Here is a 27133-nt window from a genome sequence, read left to right as displayed (position 1 = left end):
GGAATTCCAGCCTCCAAGTTCACATGGCTGTACTGCGAGAGATGTGAGGACTTATCTTTTATGTGCAAGAATGAACGTCTTGGCTATGAGAATAGAGATCTTAAGATGAACCCCGAGGAGGTTCAAGGGTCCATCAGGACCACAATAACAATGGATGTTCAGAGAAGGGCGGGAGTTGGTAGAGTGCCCAAGTTCTTAGTGCCCTCTGGAAATAACAGTTCTGTGGCTAAAGGAGATTGAAGAGTCCAGCCAACAAGGAAGCACAGATGGGGAGGAGATGTCACCATTTAGGAGAAGAAAAAAGGGTTGTGAGGATGCTTAATTAACAAAGTGGAGAAACGGCAAATGGCTGGACTTCCAGACTGTAAACCGTAGGATTTGGCAAAGTGGGAATATGTGGCCATTGTACGAAAGGTTGCCAATAGGAGGGAAATAAGAATAGCCAAACAAAATAAATGGATAAGAGGCCTGGAAAACTAAATTATAAATTATACCAAATGTAAATGAGAAACAACATTTTTCGGATTTATATGGAGCTGAGATCAAAGACACAAGTAATGGACTTGAGCAGAGATCTAAATAAAGGAGATTTGCATTGCTACGGAGTGTAGAAAGGATGAGGCCCCATGTCAAGAGCTGATGGCACTGAGCAAGCAAAAGGGAGAAAAGAGAGGAGGTGTGCAGAAGCTTCGCTCAAGGATGAGTCTGGAATGGAGGTGACCAAGAAACCTTAATGGAGGACGGAAGGCACCAGTACCTTTTTCTGGAACATTAGGCTTCTCCTTTTTGTGCTTATATTTGCTGACAATTTTGTGGAATAAGTTCTTTTTCTGAGACTGGAAAGGACCTACAGACAATATTATAAATATATTTTAAGTTCACAAGGTTGCACAAAACAATAGTGTGGGGATTTTTGTTTGTTTTTAATTATCACGCCCTTCTGTGGAATTAGTAAACTGAGTTGCAAGAAGTATTCTCTTGAGATTCACTCATCAAGTGCTCGGCCTACTCTGATCGGCTTATTTAAAACTCAGAGATTTTCCAAGGAAATGTGTTAGGCAAAAGCCTCCATTAGGGCTGGGACTCCCTGGAGGAAGCTGTGGATTTAGTGGGTAGAAGCCGACTATAGTCAGCTAACAGCAGAGAGGTGATAGTCTGAAATAGGGAAGGTTTTTACTTTAGACTCCTAAATGCCACGATGAGATGGAGAGAATGCATGTCTCACTTCTCAGAAACGGATCTTACAAGAACAGCACTCTCAGGGTAACCACCGACCTGAGAGCATTAGATAGATCGCTTTCTGGCCTTTCTGAGGCTAGGGAGGGGTAGGGTGGGTGGGTGATCTAAAAACAGAAGGGCATTTGCTAAAGAAACAGCTCAGAGTCTTAGTCTTTGAGATGAAACAGAACTGCTGTTTTCCGGTTATGGATCAGAACTAACAGTATCCTTCCAGAAGCAGGTTGTATACTATTCACTGCAGATCATCATGTTGGAATAATTTTACATGGCTTCTGTTACCTCATCTATACATGGGGATCAGTACGTGCCTAGATCACAGGTTGGTGTGAGGGTCAAAAGGCTCTGAGTGTGGCAGCTCCCCTGCTGCACCTCCCACTTACTAGTGTCTGCAGCAAGCTCTGCCCTGTGGCTGGTGGCAAACCAATATCCCCATGTGCCTGGCACTCCCACTAGGCCATCCTCCCTCATGAGCATATTTTACACAAACATTATTCCACCCCATTAAAAACAAAAGAGGTGTTGGCATTTGCTCAAGTTTCTCATATCGGTTACTGTCTCCTCCCCCAAATCCTCTGTAGTAAAGCTGTCCTCAGGAGGGCTGCCTACAACCTTCTGCTGTGTGAGGCCCACTCCAACTACATATCTTCCTTACCACTCAAGAAAGCCTGGCTTCTCAGGTCACCTACAGCCCAAAGCTGTGAAAGCCAAATGAGGATTCTTATTGTAGGTAATGGGCTGCTCAGCAGTGCCCGCAGTGACTGCCCACTTGGGTTGCATCCTCTACCTTCCCCACTTCCTTCACCAGGTGGTCCTAGGAGCAGGAGTTTGCTTTGTCTCTTCCTACAGGGACCATTGCCTCTTTGTTTCCTGTGCTTCTCTTACTAGACATCCCAAGGTGGGGACAACAGATTTGCTCATTTCCTGTACTCTCACTTCTTCGGTGATCACTGCAGCATTCAGCTTTAAATACCAGCTACTGGCTGGTGACTCACAAATGTGTCTGCGTAAAATGCTGATGACCTCACACTGTCAAACACGGACATACGAGATTCAGAGAACTGTCATGTCTGCAGCTAAATACCCTTGTTTGCTGCTCCCTAGCATGTAGTCTCAATCCTACTTTACAGATCTTTGTGTCAGCTGTTATCGATGTTTAGAAATGCTTTGACTGTATCCAAACATCATTAAGGCTAACCTGATTATTCTTCCAGAGTATCCCATGAAAAGCTGCCGTCCACCCCATGCTATCACTTGTGATCTTGTTTTACTAACAACCCTTTATATAAGATGATTAAAAAGCAAGGACACACACACACACACACACACACACACACACACACACACACACACACACACAACCAAAAACCCACCTCCACTGAAACATGACTTACTTGCCAAATTAATTACTCAATTAAAATTTAGCTAATATTTTCCTCTCTAGAGATATATGCACCATCAACCAATAACATGTATCTAATCACATAAAAAAATGTCATGGGGGTTAGAGAGAAGGCTCAGCAGTTAAAAGAACCAACTGCTCTTCCAAAGGTCCCGAGTCCAATTCCTAGCATTCACACGGTGGCTCACAACCATCTGTAATTGGATCCAATGCCCTCCTCTGGTGTGTCTGAAGACAGTGACACTGTATTCACAGATGTTTAAAAAAAATACAATGAATGTCATAACTATTAGCAACTATCCTTCTTGTCCTGCATTTCCCCACCACTGAACTATTTGGTCAAACAAAAAGTTTGACTACTTAAAAATCCTATATGGGGGCTGGAGAGATGGTTCAGTGGTTAAGAGCACCCGACTGCTCTTCCAGAGGTCCTGAGTTCAATTCCCAGCAACCACATGGTGGCTCACAACCATCTGTAATGGGATCCTACGCCCTCTTCTGGTGTGTCTGAAGACAGCTACAGTGTACTTATATATAATAAATGAATAAATCTTTAAAAAAAATCCTATATGACACAGACAATAAGTAGTTCAGATTGTTCTTGGATTTAGCATAACACTTCTAGGGCTCGCCTGTGCTGCAGGAAGATAAGGGTGATATAAATATTTATATCTGATCAGTTTAGGGACTGATAGATTTATGGATTCTTTTCCACGTTTTGGCTCTCATGAATACAGTTGGTATGAAATTGATGTTCGTTTGTAGATGTACGTATTGTTATGGCATACACTCTTAGGCATATACCTAGAGGTAAAACTGATAAGCTCTATGGTCAGTGTGGCTACCGCACTGCTTACTGAAACAGCTGCTTGGGTTGCTGTTCCTCCAGGTAGTACATAAGAGGGTTTGGAGTTCTCCACCGTCTCCAGCATATTAAGCTCAGTCTCATGGTTACAGCATTCAGAAGTGGTATCATCTTATTGTCAACTTTTCCTATTAATGGTGGTTTGTATATCTCTTGTCGCTTGCCTATTTTTGTTGTTTTTGATGTGGTTTTAAGATTTTAAAAAATTGGGTTTTTGTCAAGTGTGTTACAAAGATTTCCCCCATCCTATATCTTTTCATGTTTCCTGACAGTGTCTTTTAAAATACAAAAAAAAATTAATTTGATACAGCATAATTTAGCTATTTACCTGTATTGTCTTTTGCTACTTGAGTTTTTGATACCTTATTTAATAATCCACTGCTAATCTGAGGCCATAACAATTTAACTACAGTGTTGTTCAACCCTGTGAAAATCAAATTTGTTTTTAGATTGCAGCATATACATATGTATGTGTCTGAGTGTATGTACATGCTCTACACGAATGCAGGTAAAAAGTCTGGCAGAATCTACGGTAGTACCATCTGAGCCTAGGATGCCCACGTCACTAGCACACTCTGACTGCTGATTTAACATCTTGACACAGGTCATTCTTAAGTTGGCTTCAGCAGTTTGCATCTTCCTATGAAATGTTCATCTTATCAAGGTTATTTAATTTACTGGTCTCTAATAGTATTCTGTTCATAGTATTCACCCAATTATTTTCATCTATGTACAGTTGACAGTAATGCTGTCTGTTTCATCTCAGATTATAATGTGACTATTCTTCTTAGTCACATTCTAGTTAAATGTTGCTACTTTCAAGGAACTGATTTTGTTGCTTCTCTATTACATTTCACATCACTATTTTTCTAAATGTTTACTATATCCTGCTTCCTTTGGATTTGGGCTTGCCTTTCTCAGTATCTTAAGTGAAAGGCTCCTTGGAGTAGCGATCTCAGACCTTCCTGGAAGGGAGTAAACTCCTCTCTAAGCATAGCTTGCCTGTACCTCCTCCCACTCTGACTCTGTTCTCATCCACATTTCTCATCACTTAACGCTTTCTTCTACTCTGATTTTAATTTGTTCTACCATGGCCAGAGAAAATATTTGATAGCTTAATTGATCACTTTGCTTTACAGCTAGCACATACCTAATTATGAAGATTGTTCCACATACCTGAGGTACTCACTCTGCAAGTGTGGGGTCCTGTCTGTTAGTTCTAGTTGTCTGAATGTTGTTCAAGTGGTCATTCTCCCTGCTGATCATTTGTCTACTTGTTCTATTCTCTGTTCTCTTAATTTTTATAACATTTTAACCTTCAAATATGTGACATTCTTTGGTTACATGGGGGCTTGATTACTATTCTGGCCATCCTCTGTAGCGGCAGGCTCTTTGATTTTATTCAGCTATAATCAGAATGCCTAGATAGAGGTTAGTATAGGACAGCTTCCCAAAAATGCTCACTTCCTAAACAACAAAGCTCCCACAGCACTGATTGGCAAGAATGGGTGAGAGACATTTTTTAAGTTAGCATAAACCTTTGCAAATGTTATGACCACAAGTCATTCTTGTAAATAACCCATAACAAATACTTCTGAATAATTGGAATGGTTTGAAATGGAAATAGAAAAATTTTAAGAAAAAGAAAGAAGAAAAACTAAATTCACAAGAACAAAGGAAACCTGTCAGATACATACATAGTATGCTAGCGAGCCATGTTCTCAACAATGAGTTTGCACCAGTGGTCCTTGTGCTTTGTAAACCCAGGCAGTCCAACAAGAATGACACCTAAAACATGTAGGTGATCATGGAAAATAAGTAGGAGAGAGCATAAGAAACTTTCTGAGACTTCTGAGGCTCACAGAGACCCTACTGACTTACCTGTGGGAATTACAAGATTTTGCCTCACACAGAAAGTGATACAGGCACAGACTGATTTGGAATGGCTTAGAAAGAAGAAAAGGAGTATAAAAAGTGTGAGGTAAGGACAACACTGAAGACCAATCTGTCCATATTTGCACACACACAAAAAGCAAACATGCAGGCTGGCTTTGTGTGTAGAAGAGTTTATATAAGCTTACATTTAAAAAATCCCTTGCTTTGAACCATCCCCCAAAAGATGACTATAAATACTGTAGACAAACGATGGCTTCTTCCAAGATAGTGACAAGGACATGAAAGGAAAGTAATGAGTAAGATCTAATCAGTCACAAAAGCAGTGATTTAGGAGTCAATAAATAATTTCATTTCTGCTCACCAACATGGCACATGTGTTTGACAAGCTGTCTGAAGAAAATAAAGTTTAAAACATGACAAAAAAAAATAGGAAATACAAGGGAATTAAGAACTATCTTTTTCCTTTTGTTATATTAACATAGAAGGGTCCACAAATTGGGTAAAAAAGAAATGAAAAGCAGAAAAAAAGTCCTAGGTAGAATCATTCAGGAATCAAAAGTTCCTCACTCACATTCCACTCCAGGCTTCTATGTCCATCTCTTCCCCTAGGAAACTGTTTCAGAGACTACCAGTATCACCTGCATCACCTGCTGGTCGGTGGGGCAGCTCAGGTCAGCACCTGAGACCTGGGGAAGGCTGTCCTGAACAAGGAGGTCTCCTTTGCTCTGCCCTCAAACTTACATCAGGGTAAAAACAACAGAGACTCGCCACAAGACAAGGCGGGAAGACTGACGTGAGATCTTACAATGACCTTTCCAAGGCATCAACACTCAGGGTTTCTTGGGAAATGGACATTTTGGGAAAATCTTTTTGCAGTGACACAGAAGCCACTTCACTGTGAGCTCAGCATAGGGATTTTTCAAGACCAGAGGTATTCTGCTCTTAAGTGAACCTGTTCTTCTGAACTGTTGTGTCGTAAATGCTCACTCTAACTCTACTGCCAAGAACGTTCCTCAAGTTCTATAATTTCATGTATTTGTATTGGTTTTATAGCTAATAAATCCATAAATTCCTTCACAATAAATCGTAGCAAATTGGACCCAGCTATTTGCCATTTATCTGAGTAAGTTGGAAGGTTATCAGCCACTATTAAGTTAGGAGTCATGCTATGCCCGGATCTGAAGGGACCCGGTCAAATATTTCCCTACACCCAAATCCCGTGGGAGGGAGAGCTAGACCTTCAGAGGGGCAGACATGCCTGGGAAGTTGAGGAAACTACTCTCTGCCCACATTTCTGACTCTAGAGGAAAACACCTAGCGCCATCTGCCTCCCCCACCTCCGTGTGCACATAGACCCCGGAGAAGGAGGGGCAGGTCCTTCTGGTTGCTGCCCTCACAGAGAGCTGAATGCCAGCAATGAGGAGTGACTTCAGGCCCGAGACCAGAGGTAAAAACAACTTTTCTGCTCCAAGTGACCTGCCTGGTGGACTCAGGACACACACCCACAGGAACAGCTGAAGACCAGTAGACAGGAACAACTACACGCCTGAAAGCAGAACACTCTGTTCCCATAATTGGCTGAAAGAAAACAGGAAAACGGGTCTACAGCACTCCTGACACGCAGGCTTATAGGATGGTCAAGCCACTATCAGAAATAGCAGAACAAGGTAACACCAGAGACAACCTGATGGCGAGAGGCAAACGCAGGAACCCAGGCAACAGAGAACAAGACTACATGGCATCATCGGAGCCCAATTCTCCCACCAAAGCAAACACTGAATATCCAAACACACCAGAAAAGCAAGATTTAGATTTAAAATCGCATTTGATCATGATGATGGAGGACTTCAAGAAAATCATCAGATCCTACTACAAAAGCCTATATTCAACAAACCTTGAAAATCTGGAGGAAATGGACAATTTCCTAGATAGATACCAGGTACTGACGTTAAATCGGGAACAGATAAACCATTTAAACAACGCCATAACTCCTAAAGAAATAGAAGCTTAAGTCCAAGTGGATCAAGGAGCTCCACATCAAACCAGATACACTCAAAATAATAGAAGAAAAAGTGGGGAAAAATCTCGAACACATGGACATTGGAGAAAATTTCCTGAACAAAACACCAATGGCTTATGATCTAAGATCAAGAACGACAAATGAGATCTCATAAAACTACACAGCTTCTATAAGGCAAAGGACACTGTTGTCAGGCTAAAATGGCAACCAACAGATTGGGAAAAGATGTTTACCAATCCTACAACTGATAGAGGCCTTATATCCAAAATATACAAAGAACTCAAGAAGTTAGACTGCAAGGAGACAAATAACTCTATAAAAAAAATGGGATTCAGAGCTAAACAAAGAATTCACAGCTGAGGAATGCTGAATGGCTGAGAAGCACCTAAAGAAATGTTCAACATCTTTAGTCATAAGGGAAATGCAAATCAAAACAACCCTGAGATTTCACCTCACACCAGTGAGAATGGTTAAGAGCAAAAACTCTGGCGACAGCAGATGCTGGCATGGATGTGGAGGAAGAGGAGCATTCCTCCATTGTTGGTGGGATTGCAGACTGGTACAACCATTCTGAAAATCAGTCTGGAGGTTCCTCAGATAATTGGACATTGTACTACCTGAGGACCCAGCTATACCTCTCTTGGGCATATACCCAAAAGATGCCCCAACATACAACAAAGACACGTGTTCCACTTTGTTCATCGCAGCCTTATTTATAATAGCCAGAAGCTGGAAAGAACCCAGATGTCCTTCAACAGAGGAATGGATACAGAAAATGTGGTACATCTACACAATGGAATACTAGTCAGTTGTCAAAAAACAATGACTTTATGAAATTCATAGGCAAATGGATGGAACTGGAAAACATCATCTTGAGTGAGGTAAGCCAATCACAGAAAAATACACATGGTATGTACTCATTGATAAGTGGATATTAGCCCAAATGCTCGAATTACCCTAGATCCACAGAACAAATGAAACTCAAGAAGGATGACCAAAATGCAGATGCTTCACTCCTTCTTTAAAAGGGGAACAAGAATACCCTTGGCAGGGGGTAGGGAGGCAAAGTTTAGAACAGAAGCTGAAGGAACGCCCATTCAGAGTCTGCCCCACATGTGGCCCACACACATACAGCCACCAAACTAGATAAGATGGATGAAGCAAAGAAGTGCAGGCTGACAGGAACCAGATATAGATCTCTCCTGAGAGACACTGCCAGAATACGGCAGATACATAGGCGAATGCCAGCAGCAAACCACTGAACTGAGAACGGGACCCCCCATTGAAGAAATCAGAGAAAGGCCTGAAAGAGCTGAAGAGGCTTGAGACCCCTTATGAACAACAATGCCAAACAACCAGAGCTTCCAGGGACTAAGCCACTACCCCAAGACTATACATGGACTGACCCTGGGCTCCAAATGCATAGGTAGCAATGAATAGCCTAGTAGGGGCACCAGTGGAAGGGGAAGCCCTTGGTCCTGCCAAGGCTGGACCCCCAGTGAATGGGATTCTTGGGGCGAGGGTGGTAACAGGGGGAGGATTGGGAGGGGAACACCCATATAGAAGGGGAGGATGAGGGGTTAGGGGGATGTTGGCCTGGAAACCGGGAAAGGGAATAACATTTGAAATGTAAATACGAAATACCCAATTTAATAAAGATGGGGAAAAAAGTTAGTAGTCATGAATGGATGGAACTACATTCTTGGTCTGGACACCCATAATTAAGAAACTCAAGGCTGTGTCAGGTAGGAGGAAGAGAGCTGAGGAAGGGATTCAACAAAGTGTGTGAGAAAACACAAGTATAAGAGCCAACTCTTTGAATGAGAATTAAAAACTACAAATCAAGTATAAATAAAAATAGGTATATTGCTGGAAGATTATAGTTTATCAAAATAAACGTAATAAGATTTAGGAAAAAATTCATGATAGTGTGCATTTTATAGCTGCAAATGTACTGTCACTAAATTCCTGAGAAAGTCAATGAAGACCCTCAACTATTTTGAGGGAAAATTATAAAGTTCTACCTAAACTCGGAACTACAACTTGCAGACAGGAGAGGTTAGCCTGGCTATCCTCAGTGTCAGTGATTGAAAGTGTCCACAACTTACAACAGCAGATTCTCTCCTCGATGTTATGAAAGTGCTGAATACCACTATGATTTAAAAACAAACCATAGTTCTTAGCCAATTCATGGGGAGGAGATAGTAGCTGGATTAAGCTTTCTATTGGGCTTTATATATGTTAAGCTGGTGTTGTACTTAGCTAGCTCCTGCTTAGCCATTTAATATCTTTTCCATTTTTAAATTTTATGTATATGGGTGTTTTAGTTGCATTATGTCTGTGCAATCCTTGTGGACACCAGAAGAGGGTGTCAGATCCTCTGGGACTGGAATTACAGATGGTTGTAAGCTGCCATGTGAGTACTGTCAACCATGGACCTCTCAAAGAGCAGTTATTGCTCTAGCTCCCCATTTAACCATTTTTAACTATAATAACAAAATGCAATGTGGATTTGGAAAATCAGAAAACAACATTTGACAAGGGCCAAAATACAAAGAATTATGAGAAGTCAAGGGTCAAGATGGAGCTTAAACATTTCCAACTTGAATTCAATTTACATTTTCTTCAAGACCCTACTTCTGTTTGAGATTTGCTATTTTCCTAGAACTCTGACTTCTGAGGCCCTTTGTAACCAACACTTCATATATTATCTGTATAAAAAAATGATGTTTCAAAAGGAAGCTTCTCAGAAGCAACAGTTCAGCTTAAATTCACTATTTAAAACTTTCATTCAAGGGGCTGGGGATTTAGCTCAGTGGTAGAGCGCTTACCTAGGAAGCGCAAGGCCCTGGGTTCGGTCCCCAGCTCCAAAAAAAAAAAAAAAAAAAAAAAAAAAACCAAAAAAAAAAAAAAAAACTTTCATTCAAAATCACAGAGAAAGAATGGAGATAACCTGGCGAACAATGCAAGACTGGGCGTCTGCAGCTGATGTGCACTGTGAGCTACATAGATCACAATGTTGGATAGTTGGGTCTTGGACGCAAAGGGAAATTCTGTTCCTAAATCATCCATCATGCTGTGTTCTCCTATGACAAAACAGACCAAGTCCAGGAAGAGGTGATATTTAGTCAGTGTGAGGCTTCTGAACTGAGGGATGGGACAGACACAATGGGAAGACAATGGGGAAGAAATGAGTGCTTGAGAAAAATTTAAAGCCAATGAGATCAAATGGAAAACAGAGCAGTAAACCCAAGCACATACTGTGATTCTGAGATCTGCATTTGTATGAGATCATAAATAGTAATTTCTTCTTGAAATTACATTTCAGAAAAATTCTATGTATTTCATATACCCACAAATACCCAAAAGGGTACCAACTATATGTGAGGAAAAAATAATGTTGAATGACAATGAATGCAGGAGAAAATAATATAGACAAATGGGAAATTGTGGGATAAAGATGAGTTTCCTATGGACACACACTCTTCTACAAAAGAGCTAATGATCTCGCACACAGTGTTTGTTTTGAATGACTCATTATGCAGAGGTGCAAAGGGTCTTCAGTCTAAGAAAACAATCTCTATCCCCTAAAGATCAGGCAATTACCACACAGCTGGGATGATAATTTCATTAATAACCACAGACTAGTTCACTGCTTTAATGCCAAAATTGCAAATTGGTTATGAATACTCTCTTTAGTTTGCTAAATAGAATATATTATTTAAGTTTTGCTTTATTTTAATTCCATTTTATTTTATGAAACACAACATAGAACAAAATGTAAAGTGTTGGCATCTTCCCACACATGTGATTACTGCCATACCACTGAAGAACCAGGGGCTCTATGGCTTGAGAAGTGTAATGAACAAGTTAAGATGATGATGTGTGAAGCACAATGCAGAACTACAGAAAGTGATTTCACATCAAAGAAATACTATTAATCTTGGCTGGAGAGGAAAGCTGTAATAGACAACCAAAAAAAGGTTTCATAAAAATAGATCCTAACTTCATGTTTCAGCTTTAGAAAAATAATCTATCAGTATTTTCCTTGATAGATAATTTAGCCAATTCACCACTGTAAAATGAATGACTTGACCTGTACCAAATAGGATAAGTAATGTGTCTTGAACATCAATCAATTAAGTGACATTTTACTAGGTTGTCAAGTATTGTGTTTATCAGCATCTTTAAAACCATGAGGTATGGGAGCTCAAGACAGCTGGCATCTTTGGGCTCACTGACTACCATGCCTGTTCATAAACATCTCCAGGAAGGAGACTGACATTTCAGGTGGTGACGGACTCTGGTGCCCAGCTGCGTATCAATGGGTCTGCCTCAGCTCTGTCAATCCTGAAAGGTCTCCACAGAACACTAGTTGATTGTTCTCAGATGAGAAAAGCTGGTGATGCAGCATTTCCTGTTTAATTCCTTATTCTTTTGGCTTCTTAGTAACCACAGAAGGAGATGGTTAGTTCTACAATTATGTTTATGCCTCCCCCCAGCCTTTAATCACAGAGTAGGGATTCTTACGAGCCTTTCAGTAATTATCTTGAGAAGTCATCTCAAAGTGACCCCTTCTTTGGTTTTGGCAATTACGGTGTGCAAGGGGTTTATAGATCTTGAGGGAGAATGATTTAAGTTTTATTAGAAAAAATATAAATGTAATTTTTCCTTAATTCATATTGTACATATTCCCTCAAAATCCATAAAATCAGGAGATCAATTTGTCTTGACATAAGCAAGGAACAGGTAGCCACTTTTGCAAGAACTTGTCTGCCAAACCCTACTCAGAATATGATCATGAAGCAGCTGTAGCCCAGTTATACCCATCCTTCCCCTCTGCAGTCCTGGTCTTTGGCAGGACATCACTAAATGATGTCTTTCCCTAAAGTATGAAAAACTAGAGAGAAACTTTCCTAACCATTCTTTACGCCTTAAGAGAAACTAGAAGACAACGTTTTCTGTGATAGTAATACTTAGACTCTAGGTAGGCCAATTCATCATGTTGCCTCAATAGGCCTGAGTAGAACCCATACCTTGTACCCAGACCTTGCCCCAGAGCATGTCACAAGGGTCAGGCATGTCAGTAGCTGTGCCAGGTGTTAAGACTATAAGAAAGGTCAATCCCCTTTTAAATTACCCTTTAAACAGGAGTGTTGTCCCTGATGAGTGAGAGATCTACCCAGGTCACAGTTAGTTTGAAGAGACACAGACAGTGAAAACCTGAGGCCCTTGAAAACACATAAATAAAGTACTTTTTCAAATGTAACAAAACAAAGTATATTGCTGGAGCATTCTAGGTAGGTTTATCTTATCTTGGTCCTTACTAACAATAAAGAACACTGTCTGCTTCTCAGGCAAGTCCTGGAGCATCTCAAAGCTCCGACAAGGTTCTGGAGAGCAGCACCACGACCATATGTATGTTGACATGATGCAAAGACAGAGACTAAGGAGAATTAAGGAGGAAAGAAAGAAGAAGGGAGGCAGGGAGCAAAACAGCGCTGGACATCTAATCTCTCTACGGGAGCTGAAGTCAGAGGAGTGGGCAGCTGAGGCTCAGATGTACTGAAGGAGTGGAGAGGCCACTGCTAACCTTTGCTGGCTTTAGTCGATTCTGAGGACATGTTTCCAGTCTTCTTCTTTTTCCTTGGAATAGATACACATTTCCGGTCAAATGTAATAGGACTATATTGAGGGAGGCTGTTGAATTTCTTTTCAAATTCCTCATCCAGCTTTGCAGAACTATTAAAAAGAGAGGGAATTAGTCACTTACGAAAAGACCAAATATTTAAACAGAAAATGATAAATAATATATTTTTAAGTATTTAAACTCGAAAAGAGCGTCCTATCTATGAAAGGGAGAAACAAACCCTACCTTTTCAGAAATTCTTGAGAAAAAGTATCAATATAAATCCACATAAAGGTTGTATAATCACCTGCATGGTTTCCACTCCAACCATTCAGGCCTGAATGGTTAATCCTGAATGGTTGAAGTAGAAAGTTTCTCTCACTGACATGGTTAGTCTTGTAACACTGAATGTGAACATATACTCTACGCAGACAGGTCTCACTCTAAAGATTCAAATGCATGTTCATGCATTAAGAAGCTTAAAGGGAATATGATTTTTGAAATATTTGAATTTTAGGAAAGAAATTTCAGAGTGGTGACTCAATGAGGAAAACAATCAAGTAGAAAGGAAAGCCAGTTTTCAATGAATACTGGCAAGAGAGGTGATGCCACTGTAAATGAGAACCACAAATGACTGGCAAAGTTAGGGAATCCTTGGGCTGGTTTTGTCTCTAAGGGCTCAGCATAGCAATGGCAGCATGCCTGCTGGATTCTGGGCTGGCTGTTGGCTTCCGTTCAATGAGAATTCCTAACGAAGATACACTGCAGACAGCTGGGTGAAGCTGCAGAACTGCTGAGCTTGGTAGACAGGAAATGGAGGGACCGGAGAAGAGGAGGGAGCTTTAGATGTGTTGGGCTTATCACATACACACACCCACACCTCACTATTCTCTTGAGATAGACTTTCAAAGACTATTTCATCTCTTCTGCTTCTCAGCAAATGGTGAAACTCTCCCTTGTTTAACTAATAATGGAGAGAGGTTTGGAGAGGTCTGGCTGTGCAGCTGAGACTGACCAGGAACTCCCTGTGTAGCCCTTGCTATGCTTGAATGCATGATCTCCATGCATCTGCTTCCAAAGAGAATGAGCGTGTGCCTCAGTGCCCAGCTCACCTTGTTGCTCAGTGGAATCATCAGTTTTATGGAAGAGCTTACCGCTTACTATTACCACTTCACGTGTCCGTGAGGATCATGAACACAACCTTGGGTACTGTTTCTCAAGAGTTGCCCATCTTGTTCTTTGGAGACGGGGACTCTTCTTACACGGCCTGGCTCTTGCTGATTCGATCTAGCTAGTCAGTGTGCCCCAGGATCCGTCTGTCTCTGACGTCCTAGAGTTGGTTTGCTATCATGCCTAGATTTTTTTTGATGTGGGCTCTGGGGCTAGACTCAAGTCTTCATGCTTCAGTGCAAACACCTCAGCAGCTGAGCTCTCTCTCCCTCCGTTGTGTTTGCTTACTTTATTTCCCTACTTATGTCGTGCGGTGCCTCCTGACATGGCTTGGTATTCAGACTACAAAGTATCAGCACTTCTAGAAAGTACATCTCATTGACTAGTGGTACCCTAGATCACTTTTTAAAAAAAAAAGTACCCCGCATTTGAAAGTATCATTTAACAATGACAAATGGAGGATATTCATATCATTACTTAATCATAATGGAAGTAAAACTAACTTAAGGTACTTTGCACTTTTAAAATACTACATGTTAAATGTATTATTTATATATATTATTATACTACTATTAAATATATTATTTCAGTATATTAAAATATATGTATTTTAAGATAATATTGAAGTATCTGTACCACAAGGCTCCACCTTTACATTTTATGATGCCTGGAGTCTTAGAATTAATGAGACTTTAAAACACTTTATTTCTAAGAAAAAATTATATTTTCCATAAATAGAAATGCAAATATTATGAATAAAGCAAATATAATATACCTAATGCATAAAATTTGCATACTTTAAAAATACTTAGGAAAATATAGAGAATTATTTCTATTCATCATATTCCTTTCAAGTGGGCTAATGTGAAATCGCAAAGGGCCTTCAAAACAGTCCGAGTGAATCTGTAGATACCTCTCTCACCAGTATGAAGTGCCGTCTCTACCAAGTTCATACCGAAATACTTTATATTGACTGCTGGTAAGGGTGTTGGCAAAACAAGAGTCATGAAATAATAACTCTAAGTGATTTTAAAGGGATATGTCATTACTTCCTAGTACTACATTCAATGTATAATGTATAGTAGAATGATTTTTCTTAGAGTAAAAGGAGCTCGTTTAAATATATCAGAGTTAGAGCTGAGCAAAATGTCTTTAACTCTTGTTGTCCAGTTCTCATTATATTTTAAAATACCAGACACGAAGAATATGGAAACATAAATAATAGTATAAAATGTACAAAATATAAATACACAAATAAAATGCATCCACAGCTTCAGGTGGTAAAATGGGTCCTAGTGGTTAAGGATAAAGCATCTACAATTATTACACTACTGCACTGTGGTGGACCTCAATTCACACTCAGGGCCAAGCTTAAAATGTGTATAGTTTCTATCATACCTAAAGTGTCAATGATATTACCATTCACATGATTGGATAAGAGTAGGAATCATATTATTACCCATGATCTGTTTTTAGTAGGGGGCTCACATTAAAGCAAGGGCTAAGAGAAAAAGAATAAACTGACTTAGACTCAACACTTGCCACAGGAGGGTATGCAGTGAAGGTCACCTGTGCTTGTAGGCACTTACCCAAGGAAGGAGTCTTCCCTTAGCTTCTTTTTAAACTTCTTGCTTCCACTGGTCCCACTCTGATTAAATGTCCAGCTCTCTTCACTCCAACACCCTTCATGATCAGAGGAGTTTCCTTTTCCTGAGCTTCGTTTCCCTAGGACACCCAAGAGAAGGGGTTTTCTCAGAATACCAGACTGAAGGAGGTTAGCTCGGGTCCTTCCTAAGTAACTTTTTGGCCCCCTTACCTATATTCCACAACACTATTTGCAGCTATCAGTGCCCAGGGCGCTTTGGATTAGACTACTTTTCATAAAGGAACTGCAGAAAAGAATCTTACCTCTGAAGTAAGCAATTATGTCCTATTCACCAGGCACTATAGGCTTCAAGATGCTGCTACTATCTTTTCCATTTGAGACCTAGCCTAAAGCATGAGAGTCTTTTGCTGACAGACACCATTAATCCTAAATTTCTCTAGGCTCACTAAAAGACATCCCTGGAGAACTACAAACTCCCAAGCTCTCTCCACTCAGGGCTTATTGAGAACCATACACTTCTTATTGGAGTAGAGCCCACCGAGAAAGAGTTCCCTCACCAGATACTTCAAAATGAAATGAATTCATATAAAATACTCTACAGATGCTACCACGTTCGGAATAACACTTCAGTTGTGGTTTTGATTACCTAACAAAAGCACTAGATAGGATATTTGATTTTGGATCCTAAAGGTAACGATTCTGCCAAATTTATTTGTGTCACTCAGGAAATTCCATCAATTTAAATACTCAGGCTAAAAGCAGCATTCAATACTGACCCTTCAAAATGAAGGCAGCCCACAACAGAAAACAAAATCGCAGTTACCTGGAATTTCTCTATGATGACTACCTACAAACCCTCCCTTAAGTGCAAGGAAGTGCACTGGTAAAGTGAAATGGATATGACACGTGAAAGACTCACACAAGGCACTAGTTTGATATTCAGCTATTCGTGATGATTTCTTTCAAGGGGAGACTCTGCTAGGCCTCGGAGTACTTTCGGGTTTGTAGAAATCACTTACCTCTGTCAACATTAGCTCGCAGGGAGGTGAGCATGCCCTCGGACACCAGGGTTTTATAAAGAGCACCTTTGCAAGACCTCTCAGATTTCCTGGAGCCACAGGTCTCCGTTTTTCTGTGGCAGTCACTGTCCTCAGGCTTAGCCTGTCCTGGTAGGCTAGGTGGCAGTGCATCCTCTGTAGGCGTCAAGGGTTCTGCTTTCATGCTCTCTGGCACCTCCCCAGGAACACTCTTGCTGGCAGAAATGTTAAGGAAATCTGGAGGTCGAGACTCTTTGGTGATGTCTGAGCACTTCTCCTTGGAAACCTTCTTCTCCTTGGATTTCACTTTTTTCTTTGGTGGCTTGGCATCCAAAATGCCCCCCTTGCCACTTGAGGAGGTGCGGACTTTCTTTCTTGGGGTTTCTCCGAGTCTGTCAGCACCCCAGTCTCCCTTCGCTACCGCTTCGATGGTGTACATGACACTCTCGATGTCCGACTCTGAAGACTGCCTCTTCTTGCAGGCCTTCTTGGGGGTGGACCTGTCGTTTCCATGTCGATCCAGTTTGTTTTTCTTCTTCTTCTTTTTTATCTTTTCTGGTTTGTTTAGTGCAGTGGGGTCCTCAATAATCATGATTCCGTGAGGGTGGCACATGTGGTCCTTTCTACTGGGGACATCACTAATTATTATCTTGCTACTGGCAGAGTAAGAAAAATCAGGGAAGTGGCTGTATTTCTGATCGTCGTCTGACTCCTTTCTACTGTCTTTGGGGTCTTCCACTTTGATAGCCATTACGTTATCCGACTGTAGCTGTTCAATGTCTCTTAAGTCCTTGGGCTCTCTGATGTTGCCCTTTGCTGACTTCCCGAATTCTGCTTCCGCCTGGAACGCAGTTTCAATGGTTTTCTCCATTTTCATGTCTCGCTCTTCCTTCCCCTTTTCCATCTCCTCGATTCGTCCTCCGTCGGAGTCTTTGGACTTGGTTAGCTCTGTGCCTTCCATTTTTACGCCCTCTGACGCCAGGCACATCTAAACAGTGGGCAAAGTGAGGGGCACCAAACGGTCCATTACTTCATAATTCAAATTAGTTTTAACTTTTAAAAATTAGGAAAAATTCCAAACTTTACAATTAGCTCACTTCTGCTGAACTAACTTCACTGAGGCACAAATAAACATTTGTAAATCATTGCCTAGCACCATCAGAAACTTTTCTTATGAAAGTTAGAGTTTTATAGAGGATGGATTCTAAGGTTACAGACAAGGTTGGCTCTTAGTCTTTACTTATCTAGCACAGAATTAGACTGCTTTTTGCCCCCAGACCTTTATAAAACAGACAGATGTTGTTCTGGAGGATTTTTGTGACACTAAGTGAGATGATATACTTTTTTCAGTGTGTAACAACCTCCACCCTCTGTTCTGATGTTTGGCCCAGCACCCCAGGGGAAAAGGAAAAATAGTGGTAGCTTCCACTGATCCACTTGAAATCAGAAATGTTATAATGACTCATTAAACAAAGAAAAATTTCAATTGGTGAACACACATTATAGGTTTCCAGTTGCTAACAGATAGCTCTAAAAACACAGAAGATCTGAAAGCATTGAGTTTGAGCTCATGTGGTGAGCCTGGCTGTAGATTCTGAAAGCAATGGGAACGACTTATGTCTGACACAGTTGATCATACTTACTTGTGACTGTATTATTGCTACCAGAATATTCATGCATTTGAATACGTACTGGACACATTATATAGAATAAGATGCATCTATTACAAGTGTACATTTTTTTTTTTTGGAGCTGGGGACAAGTGTACATTTTTATAGAATTTTTAAACTTTTGAGTGTTAAAATACATCTGCTATGGATTTGGTCAACTGTAAAACTTCTTCATTCCTAAATATCACATATAGGACATTTAAAAGGAAAGCTGTTTACCTTCATCTCCAGATTTTTATTACCTTCAAACTCTTAGGCTATGTTCCAGGAAGTGAAATTACAGCTTATTGTAAACTGTTTTCTATACCTCAGTGTCCACTCATAAACACTTAACTATAAACTCTCAAATGCCAGGTCTCAAGAGGACAACTAACGATATAAAAACAACAGGGCCAGGTTTCTCCTTGCAGAGTGTACCAAGAGGACAATGCTGTTGTTTGGTCAAGGGCAGCACAGGTCAAAGTAGTGTAACATATGTAATTTACTGCACATTAGGAGCACAGATGGGAAAGGGTACTGGGGTGCGCTGAATGAGCACAACATCAGCATAGGCACAGGAAACCTCTGTTCTACAGAACCATCATCTTCTCAAATGACAAGTTGTTAGGACTGTTCACTTAATCCTGAACGCGTAATACACTGGATAAGTATCAGGTGCCCCTTGTCTCATTTTTTCCACCTTAGCACTTTTAAGAGGAAGAAGGGGAACAACAACAACAACAACAACAACAACAACAACAGCAACAGCAACAACAACAACAACAACAACAACAACGGCAATGTCATCACAAGAGTGTTCCCGGCTTCAGATATTCACAGGGATGGATATTCAACACTTGCTTTTCTCTGGAACCCATACAACTTAAGTCTTTAAAACTCATCAAGAAGACATGACACTGGGCTCTACCCTTTATTGTGCTGAACCAGAAAACACTCTTGAAAAACATGCTATGCTAATGCTACAACACTAACATTCTACAACAAATTCTTCCCTGTATGTTTACCCTGGGAGAATTTTGAAGTCATTTTCCTTTTCAACTATTCTAGCCCTAGTTATTTATAAGCTATCCCATGTGGGCTCAAATACTAGTTCTAGAGGTAGGTCAGGATGACATTCTCAAGATAAATGTTGTTTCTTAGCCATTGTCACTTTGGTGCCTTCCGTAGGTCATGTCAGGGACTTTTCTCATCGAGGCACGAGCTTTTGCCATGCTAAGCCAACATTTTGCATCTGCAGCACAGAGTCAACTTGGCAAACCTAATAGTACTTTGCAAACCCTATTCTCAGTTCAACATATTTCAGAATGATTCTCCTTATCACCCGTGATAGGCTTCTGAGCTAGGAACGAAACAGAACACATACAGATATCCACTCTGGGGACATATTGTGGGAAATGGCATAATATTTCTTGTGTAGGTAATTATACCAAGCACTATGTATGCTTTACTTCCCCGTTTCAGGCTCTCAGAAGCTGCCCCGACCCTCCGCAAAGAGAGTGTGTTATTCCCAAATTATAAGAAAATCAATTATATTGCTGGAGGTAAAATTATAAAAGTAAAACAAATTCTTCTATTAAAAACTAGAAATCACAAATCTGTTCACTAACCAAAACCCAAATCAGACCCAGAATTGGGTGTCACTGGGTTGCCGGCCAGAACTTTCTTTCCAGTATAAAGGTTTTACACAAATACAGGTGCATATGAATGTGTGAGTGGGAAAGTTTGTTTGAGAACTTCAGTATTGTCAGTATGAACAAAAAATGATTACCCTTTTTGTCATAGTTAAGTAAGAATAGACTTTGCTGAACAAAAATTTGAGTTCATAACCAAACATCAGAACTTAAGTTACACAGTGAGCAGACTTAACTCATAGGAGCTAAAACACCCTGAGAAGTAGGTAACAGTATAACCTTCATTAGGGTACTAGGATGCAAAAAAAAAAAAAATGGTACAAATAACTTAAAATTTATATGAGCTCCATAATGGCTGGGAGAGCAGATATTTCAATGAAGCAACATTCTTCTTAAATGGTCCTCTTAGTCTTTTTGGTAGTATATCACTTAAGACCCACAACTCTCATTAGGGATACTGGTAGTTTTTAATGGTACCAGAGATGAAATCTTTGTTTTCTTAAATGTATCATACTTTGTCTCCTATGGTCAATTAAAGTCCCAGATTTCTCTAGCCACATAACATGCTAGGAAGCTTGGTCTCTTCAATTCTACATTTTCATAATTTATGTCATGTACCTAGTCCCTAGATGAGTGACTTCCCCTTTCTCTTATAAACCTCACCTTATCAAAGTTTGAATTATCTTCCAGCTTTGTATAAGCCGCACATTTGATAATAGTGTTTTTCATGACTTTACCTAAACCTTTGGGACAGTGACACGTGGTCAACTTGTAGACGCTTTTTGTCTAGTTTATTTTGAGCATTAATAAACCTCAGCCATCTAAGAATGTGTTTGTTATAACTCCATCTCCTATTCTGTTTAGGATGCTGTCGAGAGTCTTGTTGAACCCTCAACACTGCAAACTGCCTATCAACAATACCAACAGCAGTCTCTCAGCCTTAAGGAGAAATGTAAACAACAATAACCACAGCGAATAGAAAGTGAAGCTGGCTTATGCACTGGTCAGTTCAACTGGCTAAGCAGAAACAATTGGCTGCATACCTAGCCGAGTGACCTCCATGCAGGGAGGTTGTTGTAACAGCTCATGGAAATTATAGCAACTGAACAGGAAATGCCAAGGACTCAGAGCTGAGCAGCAGCAGGAAGCAAACTTAGAAGCAAAAAGGGTAAAGAATGCTCCTGAGACCCAATGGCCAGTGTAAAAGACTAGTGTAAGACAGAAACATGGAGGGCCTGCAGGGGTGGGGGTGGGGAGCTGGTTCCTGGAGGAATGTCTTTGGCTTTACTGACAGCTCCTCCCTAGCTCCCTGTGCCGAGTTTTCTTCTCTCTCCTCCCCAGGCTCCCATCAGTGTCTCTCAGTCCCTCAGCACAGGTGGAAGCTGAGCTCTGCAGCTAGTGGCAGGTCATAGCACTGAGCAGAACCACTCTGGGACAGCACCCATGACCACAGGTTTTGCCAGGGAAATTATTAATTTCCGGTTTTCAGCCTCTTTTCTGCACCTTCCAGGATTAGAACACCTTTAAGTGTTCCTATGAAATAACAGTCTACATTTAGAAATAATGCTTAGTCTTTGAGAGTCAGAATGGTTTTCCCCATTTGTTATGAGCTGTTTCTCACAACTTGTCAAAGGTTACCACAACCGAGACAAATCTCATCTGCAAGGTTTCGCCATAGCCTACAGTGGGATTTTTCTGTACAGGAAAGCCAAATGAATTTCCGACCACCACATCACTCCCGTTTTCACTGAGTTACACATGCTAGCCTTTCTTCCCATGCATATTCCGGCTTGAACATAACTTTCCTTCCTCCCTCTCCACAATAGTGCAAAAACAATAATTATTTAGTTTTACATTTTCCTGGATGTTTTTGATAGCTTTGCCTCCTCTAATTTAGACTAGCCAGTTTCGTTTTTTTTTGCATTCATAGATCACACAGATTTTCATACTATATTTTAGAGTACTTTTTACTGTTGATATAATTCTTTTCTATTTCTCCTTCATTACTCGCTACACCAAGTTGATATTCTGTTACAAATATATTCAGAGGTTATTAGTCATAAAAATTGAATTTTTGTCTGCGTTTTACTTTTCTTTACTTTTCTTTTTAAAACTCAGACGTGCATGTCCTGTGTAAGCTTGTACACAGAGGGAGGAAGAGCGGGTCAGGAATGCGATGTGCAGGGCAGAAACAAACCCTAACATACAGAACGGGTGTGGAGGGAGGAGAGAGGGCCAACTGTCGTCAGTGTTTTGTATCTCACCTCATCTGAGGCTCATTTGCTGTTTTAGTTTCTGAAGGTTTTGATACAGTTTTTCTTAAGTCTAAAAGATATATACAACTCTAATATATCCTCCGTCTAGAATATTTCCCTTTTAAGTACTTAAGTTTCCCGGCCACCATATAAAACTCAACTACATTATTTGTTGTTTTTTAAATATTTATTATCTAACCATTATAGATAACCTCATTTGACATAAACAGAACCTGGGGACAGATATGGATGTAATGACTCTATTAAGATATATGTACTCTTGGGGCCAAGAAACTTCTCTACTGAGGGGTACTTTCAAGGTACTGATTCTGGGGCCAGACTGCAGGATTGCAGATGGGCTTTGCCACTGACGGGTTATGCTGATGAAAGGGGGACTCTGCTGTGCAAGACTAGTCACGGGTTTCCCTGAACTACTCTGTGCCTCATGTGCCCAATCTATAACACGTGGGTGTTAATACTTCTTGCCCACAGAGTGTCCAGAACTCAAAATGGTCCCTGGAACAGAGTGAAAACAATACATTGTGGTAACACACCTCTGGAGTCTTATATCTCATAGAACACACGCCAGAGTAAGGATGCTTCTGTCACTTGACAGTCCTATCAGTATCACAAGCAATATGCCATCGTCTTTGATCTGCTAACTGCTTTATTCTCATGTTTAAATCCAGAATTCAGTAATTCTTTAGGGGCAGGAAAAAAACAAAAAACCCTACACATAAAATTGAGTTCAGGAAGATCTCAAACTAATTTAATTTCAGAAAACTCTAAAAATATGTAACTATGATCAGTTAGTTGTGTAGCAGTTTCCTCTGGGTTTGAACCCTTCCACACTGCAAGACAGCTCCTTAAGACAGAATCACTCACAGACAAGTCAAGCTGCAAAGACACTGACACCAGCAGAGCGGCCTACGAGGGTTTAGCCCAAGCAAGGCAGTTTGCAAGAACACTCTCCACCCTGAGGAGCCACCTGCAGGCTGTGGAGTGTGCTTTGGGTTCCCACTATGTTGGGGTGAGCTTTGGTCATGTAGCTGTCTTTTGAGTTGTTTATGGTCCTGTCAGTAACCCCTCACTCATATTCCTCTAAGTAACCCCAAGGAAACTCACTGGTCCACTAAGTTGGACTGTGGTGATGTCCATACTTTGGTCTGTTGTGAGCTCGATGCCTGGGGTGAGTAAATGTGTGTGTTGTATCTCCTCAGGAAAAGTCTTGTCATATAACATTAGTTTAACTTAAAAAATCATCTTTATATGTATGCCTGTATGTATGTCTGTGTACCAAATGGGTACCTAGTACTCACGAAGACCAGAAAGTGGTGATGGATCCCCTGGAACTGGAATTACAGATGACTGTGAGTCACCAACTATATGGGTGCTGGGAACTGAACCCCGGTCCTCACAAGAGTGGCTTGGCTCTTAGCTGCCGAGCGTTCTTTCCAGTGCCCGATTTTACTTTTGCATATTAGTCTGTCTACTTACATGTACTTTGAGTGTATACATCCACAATGGATCTTAGGAATGTTCATGCAAACTACTTTATACACACATGTACACACATGCATGCAGTCAGTCACACAACAGGCATAAAAGAACATAAAGCAATGTGAGCTCAAGGGAACAGAACATGCTTTGTGGGAAATATAGAATTAATGATGATTATTAGTCAAGATGTCCTTTAATAGAGAACTGGTTATGAATCAGGTCTTGAAATAGTGCCTGACAGGGTAAATGACAATTTATCCTCCTATTATTAATTTAAATTGAACACTCTTTTTCAAAGTAAGAATAAAAAAATCACCAGGGCACCTTCCAGTGATGGAATGAATTCCCAGGGCAGCATTCAAAGAAGTTAAAATGTTAATGTTTTAAGTCGAAGATGGACATAAATATTTGATACTTATTGTCAGTTCCCTTAGGTCCTACTCTATTTTCAACAGCATAGAACACATGCTGTTCACCTTTGAATTCTCCTTCAAGAATATGTTCATATCTTTGAAAAGGTTTAAAGAAGGCTTTCAATAGATAATTGTGTTAAATTGAATGTTCATTAGTCCTTAGGTAATTTATGAGTCTACAGTGCATTTTAATTCAAACTAGGGAAACTTTATTTTATGAGTCTTTAAAAACAATGCTAATTATCACCACACTACTGCCAGGCCTTGATTGACAATCATAGCGTTCTTAGTTACATCTCCCAAGTGTATGAGTGAAAATTAATCACAAATATTTAAAAGCTCCCTCTGCCAACAGCAACCACATTTGTGGTCCCCAACTTTAATACAGAAAAACAGGCCTGAAGGAGGTATGCTGGAGACAATGGAACTCCTTCCTTAAAGGAAAGGGTGAGCTGAGATACTGGGCCTGATCCTACAGACAACATATTGGACCAATGCACAAGTTATCTTCTTTAAAATGTTAAGATAAACTATATATCAATACTCAAAGGGATAAAATATGCAGTGAAGAGACTGTATTTCATATTCCTGGGTTCAGGGAAACCACTTTTCAGGCTTGGGGGTCTGTTGCAGAGGACTAGTTTTAAGAGAATAATAAATGTATGCGACATCAAATTTTTGTCTCTGAATCAGAGATACAATAAATGCATTTCTTTTAACAACCATGAAGACAGTGATCCAGTTCTTGTCCTGCCTTAAAAGACAATGAAATGGGGAGAGAAAACTAATAAATCCTGACAAGTAACAGCACAGCAGAGTCTTGTGGCTCGTAAGCCTCAGTAAACAGCATCCAGATAGGCCACATCACTCCTAGACGTTGCCTTTTACTGTGGACTATCAAGGAAATCAGCTACAGTAAAAACAAGGTGACATGCAAACAAGCCCACTGACATTAATCAGTTTTTATTTTAAAACCTTTGCTTTTTAGTACAAAACAAATGTTTTGCGGCCAAGGTATATTTACAATAATTTTGTACTGGCTTATTATCTGCTAAATCAGTGTAGCTCTAATCCTAAGACAGCAGTTAGTAGCATTTCTAAGATATGCATTTCTTCTCTAACTAAAACCAGAATGGTTTATACCATAAAAATACACAGTCTACAGATCTTGAGAATAATGATATCACTCTTAAGAAAATCAGACTTTCCATCATGGAGGATAAACGGTCACAGAACAGTTGTCTATATATCTCTGAACACTGAGATCTGAGCATGTTGAACAATTTTATCTTTGGGCCAACTTAAACATTTTCTTCACTGAATATTTCTTTGGACATTGTGGATTCTAGATGGGCAGAGTTCTTTTGGTGCCATATGGCCATCTGATGTTGTCCCTGAAGTTGTTGATGACAGTTATTAAAAACAGTTCTGTATTTCAGCTCCCTCCAAAATACACTGGTGTGTGTAATTTGGAGTGAGAATAAAAGTTTTAGGAGGTGTTTAAATAACCAGAAACTTGAATCACAAGATAAATACACCCATGCTAAATAAAAGATTCCCTTGCAAAACTTTATGGTTTAGAATTAGAAATTGAGATGTGCAGCTATATGGTCTGGGTTTGAGGTGGCTGGGAGGGTAAGCCAGTATACACCAGAACACTTACTTACAGTCACACTTCAGTCAAGCACCTCTGATCATCAGCAGTAATGAGGAATGCTAACGTTGCAGGGAGAATAGCTACATAAGATTATCCATGGAGTTACCTATGTTTTTCAATATTGTTTATAAATATTGAAAAAATTTTAATATATAATTTTATAAATGATTTTTTACAGATGCTATAGAAAATTTATCTCTACCAACCCTTTACCTGGTTTATGCATCATTATAGCAATTAAGAATATAAGAAAAATTAAGATGCTGAAGTTTCTGAGAAAACCTATGTCCTTATTTATTTAATAAATATGGTTAATAACAACTCTTCTGATTCTCCTGAAATCTCAGACCCACAGTTTTTCTATGTTATAGCAGGTTTATGTGAAGAAACATGACATCTTGTTTTCTCAACTTCTGACAGAAATGTCAACGAGGTTGATAAACTGAGATGAGAATGTAATGGAAGTGTGCTGCTCTAAATTCCTTTCTTTTCTTTTAATATCATCTTCATGCAACTAAAGAGCACTCCCTTTCAGGGTAAGACTTATATACCAATAATTCCCAATAACCGTCACATATCTAAGAAGTATACACACACAGAGTGGTATATAACTTGCCAGCTTTCACAGGTGCAAGATTTTCTAAAAAGGAAATCTAAGCTCCAGTTTTTGACAGCATCCCTAAGCATGTTATTTCAGACACACACACACACACACACACACACACACACACACACACACACCCCTATAACAAACATCTAAGACAGCATTTTATAGTTGTCTTAAACAAGACTGAAAAGCCTATTTAAGGGAAGACACAGTATCTGGATTCCTACCTAGACCCTGATACTTACTGTCCAAATGAAGTAAGCAAGCTACCAAGTAAACTTGTACATTCTTTGGTTTCTTAATATGAAAAGTAAAAATAATAATAGTTCCTTCCTCAGACCATGGTGAGAATTAAATCAATGCATACCAAGTTCTCAAAACCATGCTCAGCACACAGTAGAGAGTAAATTGCACTCCTTATTACCTTAAGTTAAACAGACTTCACTAGAAGGAATGGTTCTACCATTTTAACAAAGATTAAACTATTTCATAAAAATTACCATAAGAACTAACAGCAGTGGTTTTAGACATAGGCTTAG

General features: G+C 40.0%; 1 protein-coding gene across 39 annotated transcripts in view; it reads right to left on the bottom strand.

Moving 5' to 3' along the window:
* Bbx (BBX high mobility group box domain containing) overlaps window positions 1-27133 on the bottom strand; it is a 247692-nt gene that overhangs the window by 18864 nt on the left and 201695 nt on the right. For 22 of the 39 annotated variants that reach the window (XM_087576282.1, XM_087576301.1, XM_087576277.1 and 19 more), the window contains 3 exon segments: window positions 16844-17849; window positions 15808-15943; window positions 13013-13161 (listed from right to left, as the gene is read on the bottom strand). In XM_087576282.1, the coding sequence (XP_087432408.1) occupies window positions 13013-13161; window positions 15808-15943; window positions 16844-17849 (1291 nt within the window). 39 annotated transcript variants of the gene reach the window in all.

Source organism: Rattus norvegicus, chromosome 11, assembly GCF_021556685.1.
Source record: "Rattus norvegicus strain SHRSP/BbbUtx chromosome 11, alternate assembly SHRSP_T2T, whole genome shotgun sequence".
Lineage (NCBI taxonomy): Eukaryota > Metazoa > Chordata > Mammalia > Rodentia > Muridae > Rattus > Rattus norvegicus.
Note: the sequence above shows the minus strand (reverse complement) of the source record. Positions and strands in the feature narration are given on the sequence as shown.